This window comes from Sebastes umbrosus, chromosome 11 (assembly GCF_015220745.1).
Source record: "Sebastes umbrosus isolate fSebUmb1 chromosome 11, fSebUmb1.pri, whole genome shotgun sequence".
NCBI lineage: Eukaryota > Metazoa > Chordata > Actinopteri > Perciformes > Sebastidae > Sebastes > Sebastes umbrosus.
Genome location: NC_051279.1, coordinates 25,704,865 through 25,731,028, shown reverse-complemented (window position 1 = coordinate 25,731,028; position 26,164 = coordinate 25,704,865). Strand labels below are relative to the sequence as shown.

At 39.3% G+C, this 26,164-nt stretch overlaps 1 protein-coding gene across 1 annotated transcript; it reads left to right on the top strand.

Moving 5' to 3' along the window:
- The first annotated feature begins 995 nt into the window (after nucleotides 1-995).
- Nucleotides 996-22,988, top strand: plekhf2 (pleckstrin homology domain containing, family F (with FYVE domain) member 2). Its single transcript, XM_037783692.1, has 2 exons — nucleotides 996-1,193; nucleotides 21,675-22,988. Exon 2 carries the CDS (start codon nucleotides 21,686-21,688, stop codon nucleotides 22,418-22,420), a length of 735 nt encoding a protein of 244 aa, XP_037639620.1. The 5' UTR covers nucleotides 996-1,193; nucleotides 21,675-21,685; the 3' UTR covers nucleotides 22,421-22,988.
- The last annotated feature ends 3,176 nt before the right edge of the window (nucleotides 22,989-26,164 follow it).

The following is a 26,164-nucleotide window of genomic DNA, read 5'->3' as shown; positions in this document are numbered from 1 at the left end:
TATGTTCTTAATATGTCTTGTACAAAGTATTTCCTTTTATAATTGTAATAAAAACGTATTATTTTTAATGGAGCTTCCCAGCAAAAAGCATTTCACACGATTGTACTTGTATAACCGGCGTGACAATAAACATGTATTTTTTATTTATTTTATATATATTTTTAAATCTATGTATCTATTTATGTATTTATGCATTTGTATTTCACCCTTATTTATTTCTTTATTTTTATTTATATCTCAAATAGAGATAGACATACAGCTACAACAAGGACAACAAAGCTGAACACAGATAGATAAAAAAATAACATAGAACTATTGTGTACTATGTTTATTTTTACCTTTATAAGTCATATTATGATGTTTATTTAAGTAAAGGATCTGAATACTTAAAAGTTAAAAATGCATTAAATAAAAAATTATAAATAAGTGTGTGTGAAAAAAGTAATGGTTTGATATTATCCATTAATTGGATGATTGCTTAACCAATTAATTGATTAATCATTTAGTCAATTAAAACATCAGAAAATACTGAATACTATCTATTGAATACTATCAATCCAAAGTGATGTCTTCAAATGTTTTATTTTGTCTGACCAGCAGCTGAACACAGATAAATAAAAAAAAATAACAGAACTATTGTGTACTATGTTTATTTTTACATTTATAAGTCATATTATTATGTTTATTTAAGTAAAGGATCTGAATACTTAAAAGTTCAAAATGTATTAAAATAATAAATAAATATGTGTGGAAAAAAGTAATGGTTTGATATTTGCTGGACTGAACAGCATTTACTAGTATGTAAATACTAGTAAAGAAATAACAGAACTATTGTGTACTATGTTTAATTTTTACCTTTATAAGTCATATTATGATGTTTATTTAAGTACAGGATCTGAATACCTAAAGCACTGGTTTGCTATTTGCTGGACTGAACAGCATGTACTAGTATGTGTGTGTAATATGTCCTGACTGTCCTGGGTGTCAGTGAACGCGGCGCGGCGCTCCGCTGCCATATTGTTGTTGTATTTTCGGAGCAGCGGCGGTCGGAGTTTCCAGCTGCGGTCGCTGTCTGCGGACTCAGCGGTCTGTGAGGGCTCTGAGGGGGAGGCACTGCTTCACTGACTCTATCTGGATACAACTGAGCTAAAAGTCACTGTCAAAGTTACCAAACTACGAGAGGAGCCGTCCGGGTATGTAGTTTGTCCTCATGTAAAAGTTGCGTGATGCTAAAGCTAAAGCTAAAGCTCAGCCCTGCTGAGTGTCGGCTACTTTTCTCCATTCATGCTAACAGACGCTAACTGGCTCAGTCAGCGCAGTGAAAGCTCCTCTTTACACTTCCGTAAAGGTGTAAACTTTGACATAAAGACACGTGGATGTGTTTGGTGTAAAAAACAAAGCAGAAGAGTTGAGTTTACTTCGACACAAGTAGTTGAAAGTGTGTTTCGGATGCTAACTTGTGTGCTAACTCGGCTAACTGACACCAAACTTTGGGCTCTAACTTGGGAAAGTCATTGAGGGAACTTTCTATAATTAAAGTTGACAGTAAGTCTGACTGTATATATAAGTAGACATTAACATGTGGTGACTTTACGTGCCTCTCTGGAGTTGACACAGTGTGATAAAGTGGTTTATTTATTTATAGCAGGACTTTAAACTCTCCATTTATCCAGAGCAGCTTCTACAACGTTAGCTGGATTTAATACTACTCACAGTAGCTGATGGTTGTAGAAAGTGAGAGGCTGTCCTCCACCCACCTGTACCTCGCTGTACAGGTAACCTATCATCTGTCAGAGGTCCTGGTGGAAGTGAATGTGTGATCTTGTCTGCTGGTGAAACTGTTCCACCACAAAAAGGGAAGTTTGCCTGGTGTTGCCTGCTTTGCTTGAGTCTAAAGATTTTCAGTTGACTTCTCTCATGACTGGTATTTAAGGTCAAGTTTCATTCATGTAGTTTGCCCTGCTGGGTTTTAAGCTTATTATCCATTTATATCCAATAACTTGCTTCTTAGTTTAAGAAAGGAATTTATAATCTTTTGCACTTGTTTGTAGATTTATCTGTTAGGGCTGCAAGTACTGACTTTTTTTTTTATTATCCATTAATTGGATGATTACTTAACCAATTAATTGATTAATCATTTAGTCAAAAAACATCAGAAAATACTGAATACTATCTATTGCAATTTTAAAGAGTCGAAAGTGACGTCTTCAAATGTCTTATTTTGTTTGACCAGTAGTCCAAAAACACAAAGATATTACAACAATATTGTACATACAGTATTACAGTTATATTGTACATGTTTGTTATAGTGTTTTATAGTGTTTTTATATATTATTGTAATTTTTCTATAGTATTTTATGGTATCTTTTTTACATTTTATTATAATTTTTCTATTTTATTTTATAGTATCTTTTTATGTTTTAATAGTATTTTACAGTATATTTTTTATATTCTATTGTAATTGTTTTATCTCATTTTCATTGAAAAACATATTAAAATGATTGTGGTGTGATTTTTGCAGGGATCTGTACCATCAAAGATGTTTTCTTAAGTCTGTAAAATATCATGTGTAGGCCAGGATGTCTCTGTAGCACCACAATATTTAATTTAAAATGGTATTTTACCATTTGTACATTTCACCTTTAACAAATATTGCGATTTCCTTTCGATAAAATTTCAATTAATTGTGCAGCTGTAAAACTCAGTCTTATGGTGTGTTCACAGCAGGAACAAAGCGAACCTTTGGCGCGCAGGATCACATACAAAGTCAATGCAAAGCGGCGAATACACGCAACGTGAATGACGCAACGCAAACACATGAAATTTGCATCATTTGCGTATTTGTGGAAGTTGAAATATTTGAACTCAGTGAGAAATTTTTGTGGGGAAAATGTGGTTTTGTACTCAGCAGCTGGTCTTCTCACTTTGTAGAGGACTGAAAGTAGGAGGATGGCCCAAAGTTACCACCTGCTTAGTCAGATGTAAATAAAGAAGGTCGAACTAACAGGAAACCTCTGGTTAGTGACTTAGAAGGAAGGAAACTGTCACTTTCCATTTCCAGTCCCGGGCCAGATTAAATCACGACACACCCTATTTGCCGTTAATCCGCCGATCACTGTGATTAATCAGCTCTTGGATGAGAGCGTGAGTTTTCCTGGAAAGTCAACAGAGGTGTCTTTCTCCTCTTTGTGGGCTGTTAAACTAGTTCTGCCAGAGCTAAAGAGGGTGAGGCCGAGGGAAATCAACTACAGGATGTCTGGTCTGGGTTCCCCTGTAATCCAACACCCAGCACATAATCCAATATGTCTCCGTTTATAAATGGATGCAGATTAGAAGCATAAGAAGAGCAGGTTACCTCCTCTGTGACACATCAGGTAGTTCACAGGTAAACAAGGATAATAGTTAATGTAATGGAGCTCTGTGTAGTCAGAGATATGGGTTGTCTAGTCAGGACAAGGGAGGCAGGGATATCTTTTGGGGGTTTTGTTGTGAACTAAAATATACAGATGTATTATCACTAATATACTAATTGTGCTTAGGTGTGGTTCTGTAGAAGGGGAAACAAAAGACATCAACATTAAGCTACTTAGGCTTTATTATCTCTATACAATTACAGGAGTAAACGGTGCTAAACGGATACTAAATACTATAAACTACTAGGGCTGGGACACCTATCTCCTGATTCGATACCATCACAATACTTGGGTGAAGATCAGATAAGATATTCCTTTATTAGTCCCACAGTGGGGAAATTTGCAAGTTTCGACATGTATTGCGACTCAATATTGCGATTTATTGTGGTTTATGTTAACTTTACTAGACCATGGGAAAAAGTTGAATCATACACTTCTAGGGAATTTTACTTTGGAAAATATCTAAATTAATACAGTAAAAATGTTTGATTTTCAGAATGTATGTAGTCAGAGATGTCCTGAAGTCAAATATATCAGTCATTGTCAGGAATTATTTATAACATTGTTTTCCAGCAACCCAAAAATCAAAGAACAAAGACATTTCCCTCACAAATTAGTGGTATTTTCTTTTTAGTTTATTTGAGACATATAATGTTTTATACTTCTGGTTAAAATAATCCAATCAATCCTGAGCACAGTATACAGCCTTGAGCACAGTATCGGACCCGATACCCGATACTGGCATCGGTATCGGTGCATCCCTAACTCAAATGAAGCAAATATATCGATTCTGGCATTAAAAAATCGATTTCAAAATTGTGTATAAAAAAAATCGCAATACATATTTGAATTAATTTTTTTCCCACCCCTGATAGTTATTAATTTCAGCTGGAAACAAGTTATCAAAGTTATTATCATCATGCCATTTAATGCTTTGAATATAATTGTGATAATATAACGCTGATAGAGCAGTAAAGAAACAGGCCTAATAAGGACAGTAGTGTGTAGTCAGTGTCTACATTTAACATCAGCACTTCTCATTTCGGTATCTGGCCACTCTCCCCATTACTCAACACTTATTTAACAACACTTGTTTCATAGTAAGTCAGAGTTTCACTTCTTTGTTTTTCTCATGTGAGTGTTTTACATTTCTGTCACTAGTCATTAGTATTGATGAGGCACTTCTATCTTGCATCTAAAATGTAATCCAAAGTCATTTTAAGTGCACAAAAGTTCACTTTTTCTAGATTCTTCAGATTGAGAGCAGCTAGTAGTACGGAGTGTCGAGTCATAACACCCTGACATTATTTCCTTAACTGGAAGTGGAAACATGTTTTTAAAAAAGTGTGAAGAGTTGTTGGATGGTCTGTTAACAGCAAGGGTTTCATTTTGCAATATTTTTAATGGTCTGATTGCACAGCAGGAGCTTGTTAGCTCGCCTGCTGCTCATCTGAAGAGATGAAAATCTGTTTCTCCAATCAGCAGTTTTTACTGGTGAGAAAGTACAGAAGAAAATAGATGTAAAAGTGTTAAACCCTGGAGGTTTTAGTGATTCACTAGAGGTGTAACGATACGTTTTTACAACGACACGATACCTATCTCTTTCCGTGCTTCCGATACAATTCAAGAACGATATTTGGCTCATCTAGGGCAATACGATACGATACGATACGATTCAATGACTTGAAATCAATACAGTGAATGTTTGGCGAAAAAAGTTAATCAGTGTGACTGTGAAATAAATAGCTGGATACTGGACAGCGCAGTTCAGGATTCCTCAAAGTTTTTCTTGTAAGGGAATCAGGGATAAATTAATTATGGATATAAATAAGTAAACCCATCGATTAATGGCAAATACATACACCTTTTATTTGAAAATAATAAAGAGTGCAACTGCAGGACCTGCTGAGTCAGTTCTCAAGATTCAAGGCAGTACAATATTTTACAAAAAATATAATAAACCAACTTCTATTCAAGTTAAATGAACAGTGGTTTAACCTGCTGCTTCTGTCCTCATTTTCATTATAAACGGTAGAGCAATAATACAGAGATCAACAGCTCATAGTGATCAAAAAGCTTGGGACACTAATCATTCCCATACAAACGGCGTTTAAATAATTTTCTTATAGTAATCAAGTAGTCCACCTACAGTGTTCATTTATGGTCTTTTCATACATGAAAACATCTGGAAAAACATTTTAAAACTACGTTAGACTAACTTTAGTTGAATTCCTGTTTTGTTTTTTACTTTACTACCTTGATAATTTGCCTCGCGGACTGTCTGCTCTCCGGCTGGATGCGTGAGGCTAATTCTGTGTGCACATTGATATCATGCTTAAATACAAGGTGCAAATTCTTAGTATCGATACAATAGATTATTTACCTTGCAAATCGATTTTAGATCGATATACGTCCCCAGTGAAGAACAACTTGCCGAGTACCTATCGATGTAGTTGGACCGTAGGAATATAAATCAATACATCGATGTAGTAGATGAATCGTTACACCCCTACAAAACACTGAACACTCTTTTTAATATTCTGATATTATCATTCTGGCTGCAGCCTCCTCTCAGTTATGTATCACATTTAGGACCGGCTCTGTAGCCTCCACTTGTTTTCTCTGCTGTTTGGATTGAGTAAGAGTGGGCGAGCTTCAGGGATGAAGTGATTTAAACAATATTTGTTTTCATGGTGCGTGCAGAAACACCCTGAATGAACCATCTAGGGAGGGAAAATGTCAGAGCTCAAGTCATAGCTCTCTGCTACCTGTTGGGTTTATTTGCATTGGAAAGGCTCAAAGGTTGATCTGCTGCACACATGAGTTGAGCAGAATGAGGGGAACAGATGGAGGCCTGTTCACAGCACATTCCTCACAAACTCCATCCCGTCCGTCCCGTTTTATTTTACTACACACCAACACTGAGCTACAAGTTGTGCCACTCCAGGTTGTTAGTGTGTGTTTAAACCACAGACCAGGAACACTCTTCAGTCTATTATTTACTGCTCACTGAGCCAGCGAGCCCCCTTTCAGACTCAAATATGGCTGCTGCAGGATGTTTGGCTCTGTGTTTGAACTGTGAGATTAAGTCTTGACTAATGATGGTAGATTTTTAGACTGAATTCTACATATTTCAACACATTTGTGCCATTATTAGGTATCCTCAATAATCTTATTGATGGACTTTAGAAGCTATGGGTGACTTCAGGAACCTGCCAAATGTTTGACTTTAAAATGGTGAAAAGTAATTGTCAGTAGCGGTACAATTGACTGAGATATCGCAGGATAAAGTCCAGGGTCGTCGGTAACCTCCAGTCACAGTTAAAGCTAAAGTCGGTAACTTTGAGCAAATATGATACAAATGTTATTTTTTATAAAACGGTCACCATATCCTGACAGTAGTGCATGAGACAGGTAATCTGAAAAAAAAGAAAGATTTCTGTGGTTACTGCTGCTGTTTTCTGATAAATTGCATCAAGTCCTTCTTCTTGTGAATCCTCTGCAGGTTTAAACGTGTACTGGGCTAATTAGTTAGCTCGATTGGCTGACTCACAATTTATCTGTTTGAACCTGTATTGACTGATTAAACCCTCCCGGCTGCTGACAGTGAAGACAGATGTGATTTCAGGTCTGAATGAGTTCCTGTAGAGGCCATTTTTAAAAGGGGTTCCTTGACCTCAAGATATGTGAATGAAAACTCTGAGATATACAGAGTGAAAACTGTGTCTTGTTGTGATGTTGACAAACAGCATAATTTGCAGTTGAAAAAAGGTAATAAATCGCAATATATCTTATCGCAATACTACGCATATCTTAAAATGTTTAAAATCACAATAAGAGTGGGGCCTCTGGTGATTCCCAACCCGTTTTGCGCAGACAACAACGTCACCTTGTCATCTTGATGATGGCCATTTTTCTTCTTTTTCTGAAATGTTTTAGACTAAATGATTAATAATTGACAAATTAATGGAGCCCTATACTTAACCCAAATGTCTTTCTATTTCAGCACACCAGCATTATTGTCTGTTGTACATGGATCACATCATTAAAATATGGATTACATGCTTAAAATATGTGATTATTCATAAATAAATCTCCATGACCAGGAATTGTGAATAGAGCTGAATGTCTGCAGCTTAAAGGAAGTTAAATGTTTTTATTGGAGTGTAGTTTTTATCTACATTCATTCATGAAGAGGAAAGTGTGGATGTCGAGGAAATTTGCTTTGAGCCAGGAGGTTGTTGGTCAGTGCTAAAGCTGTAAACAAGCTCTGAATGATACCGTAGTTTTGATCTTGTTGGGTAAAAACTGATGTCAGAATTACTCCAATTTAAAAACGTGACTTTTACTCTGAAAGTTTCCCTGTGTCTTTTGGAAGTCATATTTCTGCTGACGTCAGCGTGTGACCTTTAAAAGTAAAATAGTTTAATCATTGAGCTGGTCAGCGTTTGAAGACAGCTGAGGTCAGAAGGAAGAACTGCTAGAAATGTTTAGGTCATTTGCTCATTTCTTAGCTTCTAGGAGCTAAAAACGAAGACTCAAATGCTTTATGTGCTCATATAAGTTATGACTTTTTGCTCTCAGCCTCTAAGAAATGTTTATTGTACTTTAATCTTTGCAAATATTTGTCAAATAAATGTCTTCTTGTTTGTTTTGAGCGGATTTCCTTTGGAAGATATATTGCAATCTTAATGGGTCTATTACAGTAATATAACTTGGGTAACAATTATTCTCTTTGTACAGCCCATATTACACACACAAGCCTGATATTTCAGAATAAGAGGGAGCGTGGGGAAATTGATGTGTCAGTGTAGCTGAGCTGTTATTTAACATGAGGTTTGGTCTGTTATTACCCTGATTATTACACCCATATCCCTGTGGTTTGAAACCGGTTAAAAAGCCTTTGATTTCCTTCCTTCTTTGAGAGCTCTTGAGAGTGATCATGTGATTGACGAGTTGAGAAAATAGTTTCTCTGTTCCTGCGTACCAGAGGAGAGTCTGGAAACAGGTGCTTAAAGATTTGATAACAGAACAGTTTCAAAGGGGAACAAACCTGTGTCCTTCTCAGTTCATCTATCTGGAAAGTTTGTTTATCAGCAGCTTATAAAAAACAGAGTTAAAGGAAATAAAACACAAAGTGCTGTCCATTGAGCTTGATTAACCCGGCTAAAAGCCGACCGCTACAGGTGACAGACAACAGCTGGTGTGCTGCATCTCCAGAATTTCAGTTCCACATGTGTGAGTAGGAGACATAAACAGCGGTTTGGGTCACAGGGCGTACAGAAAGTATGTCGCGGACCGAACCGAATGCCTCGTAATGGTTCAATAAGATTATACGTATTGTTACACCTCTAGCTGCAGCTAACAATCATTTTTATTATCGGTTCATCAGGGAATTGTTGTTTCTCTATAAAAATAACTGTTCAAATTTCCAATGGCCCAAGAAGATCTATTCTCAATAGCTTGTTTTGTCTGCCCATCAGTCCAAAACCTCAAACATGTGCAGTGAACAAATATGTGACAAAGAAAACCATCAAGTTTTCACATTTCAGAAGCAGGAACTAGCAAATATTTAGTTTGTTTTAAAAATAACAAAGGATTAATCAGCTACGAAAATATTTGCAGAATTTGTCGACAGACTAATCGACTAATTGTTGCATTTATTAAAGTCTCATTATCTTGGAATCACAGCAGCGTCTTCCTCTTACATAATAGAATACTGGATTTCAGCAGGAAGTCATTCCTCTGGAGAGAAACACTTCACTGTCTTGTACAGTAGCTCCTCCTTGCTGCACAGGTTTTTTTCTGATATAACAGAAGTAACCTGGTAGTTCACTTTGAGTCAGCTTTGATAATAAGTACTTTACTTTTACTACTTGTCCTTAAGTAAAAGATCTGAGTACTTCTTCCACCACTGTGTAAAGTACCTCGTTGGTTATTGGATCTCTGCTCATGTTTGCGTGACCTCTCCAGTGAGATCTTGTCTAGATGTGTGACTCAGAAGTTCCCCCGAGCTGCTTGTAGCTTGAGATCCTGTAATTGAACCTTTCCCTCACGTTATAGTTATGAAATGCAGAGTAGTCATATTACATGTTTGTTAATTAAAGATTTGAGCTACGTGACATTTTCCCATACGGGGTGGTGAAATTATACCACCAGCTTCCAGCCAGACACTGGGAAACTAAACAGTGCATGCTGGCCTGCAGGAGGAAAGGTTAATCACTGTTTATAAAAGGTAAAGTCAATCTGAAACTGGATAGATGATAAGAGCTGTTATCTCTACTGAGTGACCAAAGTGCACCGACACAGTAACTGCTAGGCTGCACATATTGTAATTCACACTAGATATAATGCTGGTAATCCTAATAGTAGCTCTAATAGTGAACAATGTGCAAGTGCAGTAAACTTCCTGTTTGGTGTTTCTGGTGTCATTTGTTGTGTAATGGCACAGTTATCTGTTTTTTAAATAGTATTCCAGGTTAGATAACAGGTGGGTTCAGTTTACATACCATCACCTCTCACAATAGATTAACCTCCAATCCATTTATCTCTGTTCATGTGGCTGTGTAATCCTGTATAAACCAACAGGATGTTGTTTACACATTGCAGCAGGGCGCCATGTTCAGGTCAGCCACAAGCTGGTAAGAGCTTCTGTTATAAAGGACGGTTTCATTTAAGTCAGACTGTATATGAATATATTTATATAATATTTATAAAATACTTGACAAAGTGTGAGGCACTTCCTAGGGCAGCACAATTAATCGGATATTTATCGCGATCACGATTTTGCTTTCCCTTAATTAAATGAACATGATCGACTGTGATGTTTAAAATGTGGGCTCCGTTTTGGCTTCACTTTTGGGGAGTTGTCATGGACATAGACCGTATAGAAGAAGTGGACCAAGTCACCATGACGTCACCCATTGGTTTGTGGACTACTGTTTTGAAGCCTCAAGTTTGGCATTTTGGCAGTCGACATCTTGGTTTAAAGCTGTCGCCATATTGGTTTTTGGGCATCGCCAACTTGGTTTTAAGCCTTCACCATCTTGGTTTTTTGGCCGTCGCCCTATTGGTTTTTGGCCATTACCATCTTTGTTTTAAGCTGTCGCCATCTTGGTTTTTGGCCGTTGCCATCTTGGTTTTTGTCCGGCCAAATCTTGGTTTTAAGGTGTTGCCATCTGGGTTTTTGGACATCGCCATGTTGGTTTGAAGCTGTTGCCCTCTTAATTCTTGGCCATCACCATCTTGGTTTTTGCCTGTCGCCATCTTGGTTTTTGCCTGCCGCCATCTTGGTTTTTGGCCGTGGCCCATGGATCAGATGTATCCAGATACAGAGCCCTTGTTAATAACAGGTGTGAACGGGGTCTTTGTGTTGGTGTGAACAGGTTAACATTATCTGAACCTGCTCTGCAAGGTGCTTTACGATCTGTAACACGAGGCAGCTTCGACACAGAAACACCAACAGAGAAGACAATGACGCCGCCTCATCCTCGACAGCATCTGCCCTCACATCACCCCCTCGGGATTAATGGGTGTCCTTGTTGTTTACAGCCCAGAGAAACGCTCTCTCTCTTTCCTTCCCCGTCTTTGTCATCATCACTCTCTCCCTTTAGCGCCTGACTCATCGCTTCCTTTCATTCCCAATGTGGTACCACAAGAACTGAAAACCCCACGTCCTCTTTTTCTTTAGAGGCAGTAGTAGCTGGTTCACAAGTGTCCTTTCACAAATATGTCAGACCTCTTTTCTGTTAACCCAAACAAACTTTCCTGATTGAACTGTCCCTCTGGGTTAAATCGGTCTGTGGCATTTCCCCTGTGATGTCAAGATAGTGTCCTTTTCTATTTGGCACATACTATTTGGCACAAAAATCTTAAGACCTTTTCATGGCAACTGAAAAAAAAATAATCAAAAGGGAAAATTGTTGTGCTCAGCTCTGAAATGTTAACTTAATGTGTGCCAAGTTCAGCTGGATTATACTTGACACAATGGGTTTACTCACGTTTGATACTTTCAGGTTTTTATTTATTGTTTCGGTGTCGGACTTGTTCCATTTTTATCACCAGTACAACACTAGACTGATGTGATTATCGGGCTGTATCATGCTTTAACTATATTCCCCACTAGGGATGTCACAATACCAGAAATTTAGTAGCCGCTACTAATACCAGTGAAATTCCACGATTTTTTATACCAATTCAATACCATGGTAAAAAACAAAAGTAAAACAATAAATCCCATTTACTCCAACCTCTACTCCTTTATTACCAGTTGCATACTGTTTTTTGTTAGGAAGTTAAACGGGTCATAATTCCCTCTCTATTATCTATTGTATATTGCTATGAAAACGTCTCCTTCAGACAACTGGATTTATTCAAGTTTCTCACCAAAAACTACATTTTACAAGATTACATTTGAACACATCATGATAACGTTAGAATTTCCCTTCGCCCAATTTGACTGAATAGAGCCTCATGATGTAAATCAATGGCACCTCCTGTGTTGAAGTTGGCAGGATGAGAGCTAATGTTAGCAGTTAGCAGCACAGTCCTGCATGGAGCTAACAGCTAACGTTAACTAACTCTCATCCTGACGATTTTAACACAGATTTGTTGTTCACAATGTAGCATTATCAGGGACTAAATGCGTCACTAGTGAGTTTACTGCATACCAAACACATTTTCTAACGTCCCCGGGATGATGGGACGCCGTTAGTCTCGAGCCCTCTTGGTTTTAAGCTGTTACCTTTTGGTTTTTGGCCGTCGCCAGCTTGGATTTTAGCCGTCGACATCTTGATTTTTGGCCGTAGCTATCTTGGTTTTGCAAAAGTTTGCGCTCTACTACTAACGCTGAGAAAGGATAAGGTTGAAATAGAATATCAGTTATAGGCATCCAAACTTTTTACACGTACTTGTATGTTTGTAATTAACTGACTAACTCACAATACACAATATTGATTTGTGAATTTTGGGATTAGACTTTCTTCTCCTTTTACTGACAGTTGGCAACCCTCCTGAGGAAGGTGAAGCATCCACACGGCTACCTAAGAAACTCAATTAAGCAACTTTCATAAAAGCTTGTACTCAAAGGAACAGAGTCACAAAGATTGAATTACTTTCCTTTTTCACTGAGTCAGGTTAATTATGTCCCTCCCCAAATCTTTTCCCTCCTGTTACAGAGAACAAAGTCACCTATTTCCACCGGTTCTTTCTTTTTTTGGGGGGAAGGTTTTCAGTCCTGGCAGTAGATGACCCGACCTTGTAAGAGGAGAGAGCGGACAGCTCTCTTGATGAATTAATCATTGGGCTCATCTAAAGCCACTGCTGTTCCTGTAACCCAAGGTAGCACAGCCGCTCGCGTGGACCGCATTGGCATTCAACACCACAAACTCCTGCTGAGCACTACCAAAACTACCCATGTGTAAAAATAGCCTTTCATTTTCTGCCTTTCTCTCTTATGTTCTGTGCAGCTCATCCTTATCAGTAGTACAGGATGGAGTCAGGGTCGTATTTTGAGCCACTTGTTGCTGGATGAAAGCAGCTGAATATCTGCAGTATAAGAATACTAATGCATGAGACTGGGTTGTGTTTGAGCTTTCAAATCAGTGCACAAATTTCTATATATCACCTATACATTACTATTTATATTTGATAAATCATTTACATCCTTATCAAGCAACATTCAGCTTCTTAAATGTGTTGTTTTTTTCATAAATATCTTTGAGTTTTGGATTATCAATCAGACAAAACAAGATATTTGAAATATCATCTTAGCCTCTGGGTGATTGTTAGAGGCATTTTTCACTATTTTCTGACATTGCATAGACTAAACATCTACTAAAATAATTGATAATGAATGTAATAGTTTGGTTAAATCTTTAATAATTCAAATAATTTCTTGATTTCCTGCAAAATTTCGTATAATGTAATTTTACACTAAATATGGAGAGGGACATTCATGTTTTCGCATCACACCTCTTCCTAACAAACAGCAAGTGAGCTAACTCTGGCAAATGGAGCACGAGAAATTGTCCAGATATACTATGAGCGACGCGACGAGCAACACAATATTGATTAGCCGTTGGCGTAGATTTTGACCAGTGAAAACAGATTGGAGGTGCGCGAAACTACGCATAAATAGAGCCAGGGCGACCAGTTTTTCAAACAAGCAACATGTCTTTTCACTTTTTAGCTGACGCACGGAGCAGATTAGGGCATCAAACTGAAAAGCGTCTTGAGGTAACTTCTGTTATGATTTGACGCTATAGAAAAATAAATTGAATTAAGTTGGTTGCAATCTGCAACCTCACTGCTAGATGCCACCAAATCCTACACACTGCACCTTTAAATGGCAACGTGAAAGAGGTCGCTCGTAGTGATGAACCTCCAGAGAATTATCAGCTGAATCTGCAGCTTCTCTTGGATTTACGGAGCTTTATAGTGAGTTTCAGCTCATTGTTTATCTGTCTGACCCACAACTTTACTTTTCTGGTTCACTCTCAGCGCTCTCATGACGTCGTTTTTGGTGAAAAAGCTGTAAAAACCCACTGTTCACTCCCTGCTCGGCAGCAAACAGCAGAACGACCCAGTTAGAGACTAGCTGGTGATCATAGTGGGGCGTTAAATAGACAGGTATCTCCCTATTAAACAGTGCAGTATTGAGGCAAAGAGTCATATTGTCTGCATTTCAACTCCCATTGAGATCAGACTTAATTGTCCTCTCATCTTGAGATAACGATTCATTTCCAGAAGCTGCTTTCTCAAGAACTGATAGGTTAGAAATATATCAGGGGCTCGATGAGGAAAAAACAGCGGCAGTATTTACATGGCTTCATTTATTTATGATTTTTCATATGCATTTGATAATTAAACATGATTAAAGAGAGTAGTAAATACGCTGGAAGCTGTTTTTGTCAGCGGGAAACAGAAATATATTTTTAATGAGTCCGTAATCTTGATTATCAGAGAGTCAAGGCTGCTTTGATATGTATTAACATAATTTAAATAATGATTGGGATGGTGGTGTGTGTGTGTAAGTAATTTGTCTCAGTATCCTTTCTATTTCATGATTAACATGGATGACGTAGCAAACCCTCTTGTGTTATTGAAATACAGTGTTATGCTGAGTCAACAGGAGTATTGTAGAGTAACTTTAAGCTTTAAGACTAACTTTAAGATGGAGAAGCATCTCTGGACACCAGCAGACTTAATTAAACTGTGCCAAACACACAGAAATGAGATGCACAGAACGGACATCCACATTTCAATCACCTTGCAGTAAACGGCTTTCGGTTGCAACAATTAGTCGATTTAAAGTTAATCTGCTGCTACAATTTTGGTCATTGATTTATTGTTTTAAGTCATTTCTTAAGCAAAAATAGCCCAAATTAAAGTGGTTCCAGCTTCTCCAAAGTGAATATTTGCTGCGTTTCCTACTCTTCTATGATTGTAAACTGAATCGGTTTAGGTTTTGGGCTGCTGGTCGGATAAAAACAGATCATTTGAAAACGTCACAATAAACTCTGGGAACATTCTGCTGACATTTTATAGACCAAACGATGACTCAATCAAAGAATATTTCAACATTTTAGAGAAATGTGCTTATTTGGCTTTCTTGCTGAGAGTTAGATGAGAAGATTGATATACCACCATCTTCTGTATTTTGAGCTCTGCTATATTACTACACATCTGTAATTTAATGCCACAGATTTCACCTCGGCAGATGCTGTCAGATGTTCGTGAGGTTTGTAAATTGGCCTTCTCACACAGCCTCATGTCAGCAGACTTCCTACCTTCGTCCTTCTGGAATTACTTCATTCCTTCAGTTTCAGTGAAGTGAGACGGCCTGCTGAAACGGAAAATGATTACATGCCACTTAAAGCGCCCGCTCATAGTCCACATGTACTGAATATAGGCTCAGAAGACCACAAACCAGTACCAGTTATAGTGATACCGAGGGTACCACCCATGTTGTTTTGTTGACATTCATCTCAGTGGACTGCATTAAGGCAGAATACAGCTTATATTTTCATTTCAATACAATTTTCAAGTAAGAGAAATCTGCAATAACTGCTTTTCTTTGTTTTATTACCGGCTGGTATTGTTTTCACCCTGAGTCTGTGTGTGTCATCATGGTAAAATGTGGTCCTGGAGACACCGACTGTAGCAGGAACTACCACAGGGGAGGTTTAGAGTGCTTTGCCAGGCGTTTATATTTCTACATTTCTGTCGGTCTGTGGACAGATTTAGTCACAGTGATAATGTCAATTGTGGAAGATGCAATCACAAAATTTTACAGATGTGTAGTTGAGATCAAAATGAAGGTTGTGTTTGAAGATGGGTGTGGTCCAAGCAAGGGCGCTGGAAGTATAGGGGTAGGAAGTGGGGAAGGGGCCTCCCCCACTTTATGCCCCTGGTCTATAGAGGACAGAACCTGACAAAATATAAAATGAATAAACAAATAAGTAAATAAATAAATATGTCATTAAATGTAGCCATTAATTAATTGATAAAATGTGACATCAATTTATATTTCTTAATTAATTAGTTTAAATTAGCTTCTTTATTTATCTTTGTATTAATTCCCTTATTTATTTACTCTTCTGTTTAATTTTTCTTTATTCTTCTGTTGGTTTTTTTTAATTATTATTTATTTATTTATTTTTAAATGTGTGTATTTATGCATTTATTTATTTATGCATGATTTTATCTTTGCATTTCACCCTTATTTATTTCCCAAAACTTATTTATTTATGTATTCTTTTCTTTACAGATTTCTTGTGCATTTCTGCCTCATTATGCAAATGAGGAGGCTGTCACTCAGTCATGGGGTCAGAGTACATGACTACATGCTAGCTGGCTAGCTAACGGTGTCTGCTTCTGCTTATCAATTAAAAATACACGCAAAAATAAATAAATAAATAATAAAAATAAATACATACATAAATAAAAGGAAAAATTAAACAGAAAAGTAAATAAATAAGGGATTTATTTTTAATATTATTTTTTGCTACATAAAATTACTTATTTATTCATTTATTTATTGAGTCATTTATTTTTTATTTTGGCAGGTTCCTTCCTCCATACTGGTCCATATGGTAATATACATGTTTTGGAATGTTGGTTGGACATTATAAGCAATTTGAAGACATCACTTTGGGCACTTTTGGGTAATTTTCATTATTTTCTGACCTGTTTATAGACCAATTAATTCAATAACTGAAATAATGAAAATAATTGGTAGTTGCAGACCTAATTTTTAGGAGTGGGAATCACCAGAGGCTCCACGATACGATCTTATAGTGATTTTAAACATTTTGCATAGTATTGAGATAAGATATATTGCGATATATTACCTTTTTTCAACTGCAAATTATTCAATTTGTCAACATCTGTTTTGTCTAATAAGACAACGTTTTCACTTGGAGTTCATCTCAGAGTTTTCATTCACATATCTTGAGGTCAGAGGTCAGGGAGCACTTTGAAAATGGCCATAACAGTTTTTTCTAGCCTATCCCAGTGTCCTTCCTGACAAGCTGACAGGGTTGGTACCAATGGATTCCTTAAGTTTTTAAGTTTCATATGATACCAGTTTTCACTCTAGCTTTATTGATTTTTTCCTCCTCCATCCCTACTAATTACATATCTAAATAACAAATTTAGATCTGTTTTTTTTTTTGGGCCCCAAGCTCCATGTGTCAGTTATTCTCATTTCAAGGTGATGAAGGTGTCTCGTAAGATGGTAAAATAATCAGTTTTATGAATATTATTTATTATAAATTGAATCTACGTATTGGCTATAAACTGTCAGATTTCTCTTTTTTTCTTCCTGTCTTTTCTGAAACATTTTGTCACAGCGGAGCAGAGAGAGCTCATTTTTCTTCATTTTGTATTTTCTCTGTATATTCAGTGTGTTTTATCCCTCTCTGTCTCGTTATGATTACTGGGTTGGCAGCCTGCAGCCTGTATTTATGGCACTCTGTGCGGAGCCTTTGCTCTTCGTGCCCTCATCTGTCTGCCTATGGGAGCTGGTTGGCCGGTTGCCTCGGCGGTGGGCAGCGAGCCCTCGCTAACAGGGTTGACATGTCAGCAGCCTCTGTGTCCTCTGCAGAGCTTCCAGCAGCAGCTCGCTCTCTCCGGGTTATTAGTGTGCAGATCACTTGGGAGGCCGGACCAGGCTGCACCGGCATCTACTGGCTAATTAGCATTGTTTATAGAGCTGTGGTTTTATTTTGAAGAGGGCAAGAAACCAATAGGCTTGCTGTGGTAATCGGTGTTAGACGGTGTTCAGGCATACACCGAGTATATTTTTAATCAAATTACTTGAGGAATTGTTTCAGCCCTGACCACACTTTGTTTTCTTTGTGTTACTGTTACAGTAGTTTAGTTCTGAGGTTTATTCAAGTGCAGTCCACACACTTACAAACAAACAGATTGGTAAATTAATTGATTTGGCTGCTTGAAAGAAAATGAATCTGCAACAATTTTGATAATGTATTTATTGTTGAAGTCACTTGTCAAGCAAAAGTGCCAAATATTCTCAAATGTGAGGATTTGTTGCTTTTCTTTGTTTGTAAAGAGAATCTCTTCAGGCTGTTGAAAATGAGGCTATTAAGAACATTGTTCAGGCAAAACAAGCAGTCTGAATACATCACTTTGTGCTCTGGGGAATATGAATGAATGATTTTTTTTTTACTATTTTCTGACATTTAATGGAACAAATGATTCATTATTTAAAAAATAAGACCCGACAGCCACGCTTCTGTGAGGTGGTGCTTTAAGTTAAAGGCTAACATCAGCATGCTAACGTGCTCACAATGACAATACTAACATGATGTTTAGCAGGTATAATGTCACCGTGTTCACCATCTTAGTTTAGCGTCTTTTTGCTAGTTGCCGCCATGGATGTATTAAAAGAACTGGATACAGCGTTGGAGTCGGGGCCCCGTTCATTCCTATGAGAGTTGCTCATTGGCGCATGAAGCCTAAATGGCTCGACTTCCGTCTGGAAAAGTATCCGGATCTTGGCGGAGTAGCGTCTGAGATGATTGGCGGAGTTGCGTCCACTCGGTCACATGACTTGGTCACGGGGTCCAATGTCATGCCGTCGTCACGGCTTGCGCTTCGGCCTCGGTCTGGGTCTCCCTCACATGAATAGAGGAAGGGTAATAACTCTGATTTCAGCTATTAGTGTGTTTTACAACTTAAAAAAAATATGTTTTAAATAAGGGCTGTTTAGGTGTTCGTACTGGGGAGTTGATTCAGCTCAAAACAAATTATCCGCTAAGTTACAGACGTCGCTTTCCCAATGTAAGTCTATGGGAAAAAGTATTTTTGGGCCCAATTCATCACGTGACTGACACGGAAGTTGCAGTATCGCCGTCTGACCACTACGAACGTCGGGGTGATGACCGACGCTCTTCCTGGGGGCTTGGTTGCCGCTAAACCCAAAGGTTACTTCCTCGCCAAAAGTTTGCTCAATTTTGGAGCGTTATTTAACCTCCTTCCCGACAAGCTAGTATGACACCAATGGGTTCCTTAGGTCTTCTAGTTTCATATGATACCAGTATCTTCAATCTAGCTTTAAAACTGAGCCCACTACAACCTCCGGAAGCTCGATTGCATTAATGCGTTAAAGAAATTAGTGGCATTAAAACGATTTTGTCAGCTCTAGTAAAAAGTGTTTATTTGTGCCAGTTTAGCATGAATAAATGTTACCTTTTGCCTTTCTGTGTTTACGTTATTATCAGTTGATATAACTTTTTTAAATATTTTTTCACACACACATACGGGCATTTGGGGAGATGGAGGTGCAAATATGACGGTGGCCTCGGTAGAGCGTGACGTCACTGTGTGTAACAGAATAAAAACTCCATAACTCCATCGAATCGTAACCCTAAGAATCTAAATTGAATCATGAGATACCGAAACATTCACACCTCTGACAATGATCAGCTGTTGTTGACCTTTTGCCAGAGGAGTTTATTTGTAATATTTTAGGCTCTCGTTTGTGGTTGAAATGTATCAGAGTGAGTTATTAAAAAGGTAAATATTTAGTTCACTACGTTTACATTTGAAAACACAAGTCAGAGTGAAAAAAGAGCTTCACCTCCATAAATAAAAGAGGAGAATGAAAGAGTTAACTCTTATGGTTGTATGTATCTGTACAGCTCGTGCTAGTGTTTATACTCTACAGGATGTACATCATCATCATGCGTGTGAGCATCTCTCTGAGGTCACAACTATGTTCTCGTCCCCCGGGACTCGCCAGAGAGAGCCAGCACATTTCCATTCCCATCATCAGTGACCTTTGACCTCCTGCATTGTGCTGTAAGAAAAGCTGAAGGGGGGCGCAGACTGCGAGCGGCTGCCATCAGGGTCACAGCAGAGAAGAGAAACCTCTTGGTGTATGCACTTTGGTCTTATGATTGAATTGAAGGCTTCAGAAGTGGAGTCATTCAGTGCATAGACTGGGGTACTCACTGATTGTGGGCAGTATCAGACACATTTCTGATACTGGTATCGGAACAACTCTAGTTTCATTTGCTGGATTAACCAATACATTCCTGTCTGGTTACGTTATTCATCAGTGGTTACTACCTCATATATGAAATTACACATACAATGATAGAGGATTTTATCCATATCACCCACTCGATACGATACACGATATTGGGTTCACAATCTTGATACGATACAATATAATAACAATATTTTTAGCAAAACTTGAATGATGAAAATATGTGACTGAAAAAGTAGCCTTTTATTCAAAAGACACAAAATGCAAAACAATGCAGTTGTTTGCCCTATAGTTCCATTTTTTATGGTATCAGTCCTTCCTCCTGTCCTCTGCTGATGTCACTCATCAGGTAACGTTAGGGCTGGTGGGGGGGGGGGGGCTGCTTTGTCTCAGCCAGCTGATCAGTTTACCAGTAAGATACATGACAAACTAACCTAAACAGTTGGACTACACAGCCTACTGCCAGCTTTAGTCATTTAAAGTCATTCACAACTCAACTAAATAACTTACACAAGTTTACAGTTAGCTGTTAGCCGCCGAGCTGATACGCTCTGCTTGTGTAAACAGCGGCGGTGGATGACAGACAGCGGACAGAGCAGATTGAAAGGTTGCTTTCCTTCATGTTTAACCGTTTCATCGTGTTTATGCTTGTTGAACAGGTGTAATAACGTATCTTGGCTTTACGCTTGCAAAGTTTTATTGCACATACATAGTTGTCAACTCGTCTCCACCGCGGCTGACTGCGCTGTGTGTGTGTGTTGATGTGTGTGGAGCTGCGACCCAGAGCAGCAAGGCCTATTGAAGGAGGCTGGGTCACGGGCGGACATGGCTCTCGGGGTATGACACATGCGCAGTGTAACTTAAGCTGCGGCCGTGCGTTGCAATTGGTTCAATTTCGGCAAGGGCAGACCAGATTTTACTGCGCATGTGTTGTACCCCGAAGATATGACGCATACTCAGCGTCCTTCCATAGGCCTTGCAGAGCAGCAGGAAGAGTTTGCAGCTGCCCGGAGCCCATATGTACGTAGTATCTATTATGCCCTGATATCGCGATTCAGTTTTTCGTCTCGACGATTCATATCGTCACGTTTTTATATCGCGATATTTCGTGGCACGATATTACGTCACACCCCTAATATTTATACATGGAATTTGACTCCTTTTCTCAAGTAAGGTATTTATTCAGTATATTTACGTAATCATCTGGTGGACTGGAAAAGAAATGATGAAAACTGATGCTTCATGCTTGTGTTTCATGCAGCTAAAAGTGGCTCTTTTAAACACAACATATGACAGAGATCAGAGGTTTTCTAATCAGCAGATTTCTGCATGAAGTCACATTTTGCAGTTCCAATCTGAACCACACAGACATGTTCTGTAAAATCAGATCATGTGGCACATGTGATGGGTCCTTGAACTCAGACGGTTGGTAATTCAGTCAAATCACAAATATGAAAACATCTGTCTTGCTCTCAAGTTTACTGTCAACACAGCAGGAGGGTGTCTCGAGTTTTTCATTTGCACAGCAGCAACTCGTGATGAAAATATGTGAAAAGAAACATCCAGATCATGTTCTATGTAATCTTATTTAAATTAATATTACCATGACTCATTTTGTTGCTAGTTTCCACGGTAGAGATGCATTAATTCTTTCTTCCAGACGGGGTATGAAAGAAAACAACTGATGTATTTAGTATGAATTTATAAAAATCTGTCGGTAAGAATGTTTTTCTGTTTTCCTCCAGGTGAGGTGAAGATGGTGGACCGGCTAGCGAACAGCGAGGCTAACTCCAAGCGGATCGCGGTGGTAGAGGGCTGCTTTGGTGCCGCGGGCCAGCCGCTGGCTATCCCCGGCCGCGTGCTGATCGGCGAGGGCGTCCTCACCAAACTTTGCCGCAAGAAGCCCAAAGCTCGCCAGTTCTTCCTCTTCAACGACATCCTAGTCTACGGCAACATCGTCATCCAGAAGAAGAAGTACAACAAGCAGCACATCATCCCGCTGGAGAGCGTCACTATCGACACGGTGCCGGACGAAGGCGACCTGCGCAACGGCTGGCTCATCAAGACGCCCACCAAGTCCTTCGCCGTGTACGCCGCCACTGCCACCGAGAAGTCTGAGTGGATGAACCACATAGGGAAGTGTGTGGGAGACCTGCTGCAGAAGAGCGGCAAGTCCCCGACGGGTGAGCACGCCGCCGTGTGGGTGCCCGATTCGGAGGCGACGGTGTGCATGCGCTGCCAGAAGGTGAAGTTCACGCCGGTCAGCCGCCGGCACCACTGCAGGAAGTGTGGCTACGTGGTGTGCGGGCCGTGCTCGGATAAGAAGTACCTCCTGCCCAGCCAGTCGTCCAAACCCGTTCGCGTCTGCGAGTACTGCTACGTGCAGCTGATGTCGGGAGGCGTCGCGCCACGCTCAGACTCCATCAGCCGGCTGGGGTCAAAGTTCAACAACATGTCGGACGATGACGACGAAGACGACAGCAGTGACTGAGGAGCGAACCGTCCTCCTGACGCTCCACCTCGTCCCCACGTACAGGAGGAAATACTTCCTTTTTTTTCTCCTCCCAGATGATTGAATCATGCTTCGCCGTGAGAGGATTAAATTCACTTCAAACCAAAATATTTTATGTTTTTCCTGAACGCAGCAATTAATCGATGAAATGTGGAATAAACTGGGTGACCAACAGAACTCTGGGAAAAAGTCTGACTTCCACTCAGTCCGCCCCGTCTCTTCTGACTCTTGATTAGGCTGCAATTAGTCACTACAGAACCCAACGGTGCTAATGAGAAACATCCGCTCCTCTCCCCACCTTTTACCATCATTTCATCTTTTATTTCCAGTCTTTATTTTACTTAATGTCCATGAACTACACGAGGTGATGGCTTGTAATCTCTGCAGGGAAAAGCAAATGTTTGGGCTCTAACCTTTATCTCCTCTGTCCTTCAGGTATTACACCAAACAGCGCTTTTTTTGTAATAGAGCTTTGGTATTTTTCTGCCCTATTTTGTAAGCAAAAATGTCAAGATCCCTTTTTATAAATAACAAAATGTAGATATTACGCTACAGCTTTTCTAGTCGACCTAATATAGTTGCTTCTGACAAATCAGCTGAGTGAGTTTTCTCCCTAAAAACTAACTCTACCTTTTGCCTTTGCCGTCACATAGTGCCTTGTAGAAAATAGTAAGAAAAACAGTTATTTTTGAATGAAACCAGGCTGCAAACAAACAGAGACTTCATGACAGTTTGGCTCTGAGACACAGGAAGGAGTTGTTTGGTTTTGAGCGGAGAGATTACCAACCAGCCGACAGACGGGAAGAGTTCAATTTCCTGGAAAGTTTGGTTAAAGGCATTTTCTATACAACCTGTAATCTGGAGTTTCCCATAACTTGGACCTGTTTCTACTTCCTGCCTCGTGTTTTACATACGAGGATCTTTTTAAAACGATGACGTCAGGTTAAATATTTTTCTGTGATGTTTGGCAGCCGAGTGCACGATTCTAATTACAGCTTTAGTAGAAAACATGACTCACTTCTGGATAGGGCTGACCCGAATGCTTCGGAGCTTCGAATGCTTGGCTTTTAAAATTTGTATTAATTTTTTATGTACAAATATGTAATAATAACGTATAAATCCCAAAATAGCCCATGAAATAAGGAATAATCCCACAATATTATTCATTTTCAACGTTAATTATTAGTTATTCTCAGATGGATATCGCTGTTTGTTGTGTGTAGATGTGTGTTGGTGTCCCGGGCACTGAAACGAAAACATGTCAGCCTGCCACGCCTTCGAATATTTCTCAACGAAGCGTTGAAGCCCAAAAAACGGTACTCGGGACAGCCCTAGTGACCTGAAATTTTGACCAGGTGCTAATTTCATTCTCGCCGATGGGATGTTTTCCAAACTATCGTTATCAGTGGAACCGGGTTCCGATAGTGGCCGAGGGCTGCGCAGCAGCACCACCAGTCACTATCAGCTCTTTGTCCTCGATATAAGACAAGCAGACAGGGAGGAAAAGAAATAATTCACTGTTACGCCTAGTTCACAGTACACAACTTTAGCCCTGTCTTTCCACTCCCCGACAGTTTGGTTGCCGCTCGCACATCGGCGCTCGAGCGTCATGTGTGAACCGCTCACCATTTGCAACACAGAGCAAAGTTGTTGTTGCACCTAGAGGAATAAATAGTAAAAATAGTGTGGAAACATCAACATCAGCAATGTGTCTCGCGTATGGTGCCACGTCGTTTATCGTGTATTTTCATGACTAAACGTAGGTTTGTAGGTAGTAATGTAGTGAGAAAACCACAACAACTTCAAGACTCACAATGACAGGACAGCAAGTTGTGAAGAGTGAACAGTACAGAGATCTGACCACTTTGAAAGTCGTGTAGTGTGAACTTGGCTTTACTTTAAACTTGCTTACCAATTTGGCGTTCTGTCTTCCAGATAATCCAGCCACGTAACCATCCATTCATGACATGAAATTGCACAATTTAGGATCCTCCTTACCCCGGGAGTATGCACAATCATTAACGGTTTGTAAGAGTGTCATTTAATAATGTACAAGACACGCAACAGAAGTAATCCTGTCCAGTCATAAACCACAGAACAGCACATTGTAAATAAATATTCCAACAATGTAATCCACCAAATCACACTTAAGCATGTTTTCTTACGAATGGTTAAATTCAGAATGATAAAAACTGATTTATTATAAACGGCGTATGCAAAAGAAGCCAACTAGTCTGCTGAAGAAGTAAAGAAGATATCGGCCAATTAATGCCTTTTAAAAATCCTCTATTCTTGGTCTTCTATTTTCCAGCCAGAGTTGTGATTTAGTGTCTCGTTTAATTTTGGATTTACAAAACTGTGATCAGCAGCGTGTTATAAAACTAATTGAGATGGTTGTTTGGGTAATTTAACGCTTGGCCGACGCCTCCAGTGAATGAAATGAAATGCAATAATCAGGAAGTGTCGGGCCGGCTCGTGTTTTCTTTTCTAATCACATGATCTGGCATCGTAGTCTGTGATTCCTAGTCGAGGTGCTTGTACTGGAAAGAGACAGTCATGGCGTCGTCTTCCTGTCAGTGACTCTTCCCTGCGCTGCTCTGAGAGGTCAGAGGGCCACGCCGTGTCACTAAACAAACACTCCCTCTTCTCAACTCTTGTGTAACCTCGCAGGAACTCTCTCTCCACCGTCTTTGCCAGCACAACATGGCTGTCCTTCCCTCCCTTATTTTGCAGCACTAGAGCTCTCCACGTTCTTCTGATCATGTGACCTAAATCATGTATCATCAGTCTGTAAACCAGGAAGTGAAAAGGCCTTTTGGGGGAAATTCTGGTGAACTACTTCAGGTTCAGTTGAAGTTTCTGTTCCCGGTGACTCATGTGAAGAGTTTCATTCCTTTCAAACACTGACAGTTTATTTCTTATGTCAAGGACTTTTCAACAATGTGATTACAGGCTTCAAAAGTTGGATAATTGAAGCCAAACGCTTTTTAATAAATTAGCAAATTTAGTTTTAAGTTTGCAGATGAGGAGTGTTACTTTGGCCCGATCCCAACGGCTGTCAAATCGTCCTTGAGGGCTCTCTCGCTGACATTTTGAGCTTTTTATGAACTTTGCCTGAGGGAATTCAAAGGGTTGTGCCGTTAAAAACAGGGTTACCATGGTTACCAGGGGAAGCCCGGAGGCGTTAAAGAAAAAAAGGTAAACAAAGAGGTTGACACATTAGTATTCAGCCAGGTATATTTAAATTTAAACAGAAACATTAACATTAAGGATTTAAGATGGAACATATAAACACATGAAATCAGAGGAATGCAGCATTAGACTATATTACACAGCTGGTTTATTCACCAACCAGTTCTTTCTATTTTGCTTCATGAAGTTTGACAAAAACAAGTAAATTGATTATTTGACAGTTTCCTCTCATCTCAATGTTGCTGCAAAGTGCCCTCCCGTCGTTCATATTTCTACCATTTCAAGCCCTCGCAGCCTCTCACACTCAACCATTTACCATGTGTCGTCGGTCAAGTCCCTGAGGGTTCAGGGGTTTAAGGTCTTAGGGGGACATCGGGCCTTCAAACACGGCTGCTCAGGAAGCATCATGATGCTGCAGCGTTGGTGTTCTCGCTGTTTTTGGCCACGTTTTTGGACAAGGTCTAACGTCCTTGTTGAAACTAATAATAATGCACTTTGGATGTGAGATCAGTTTTGGTCATTCTCAAACCT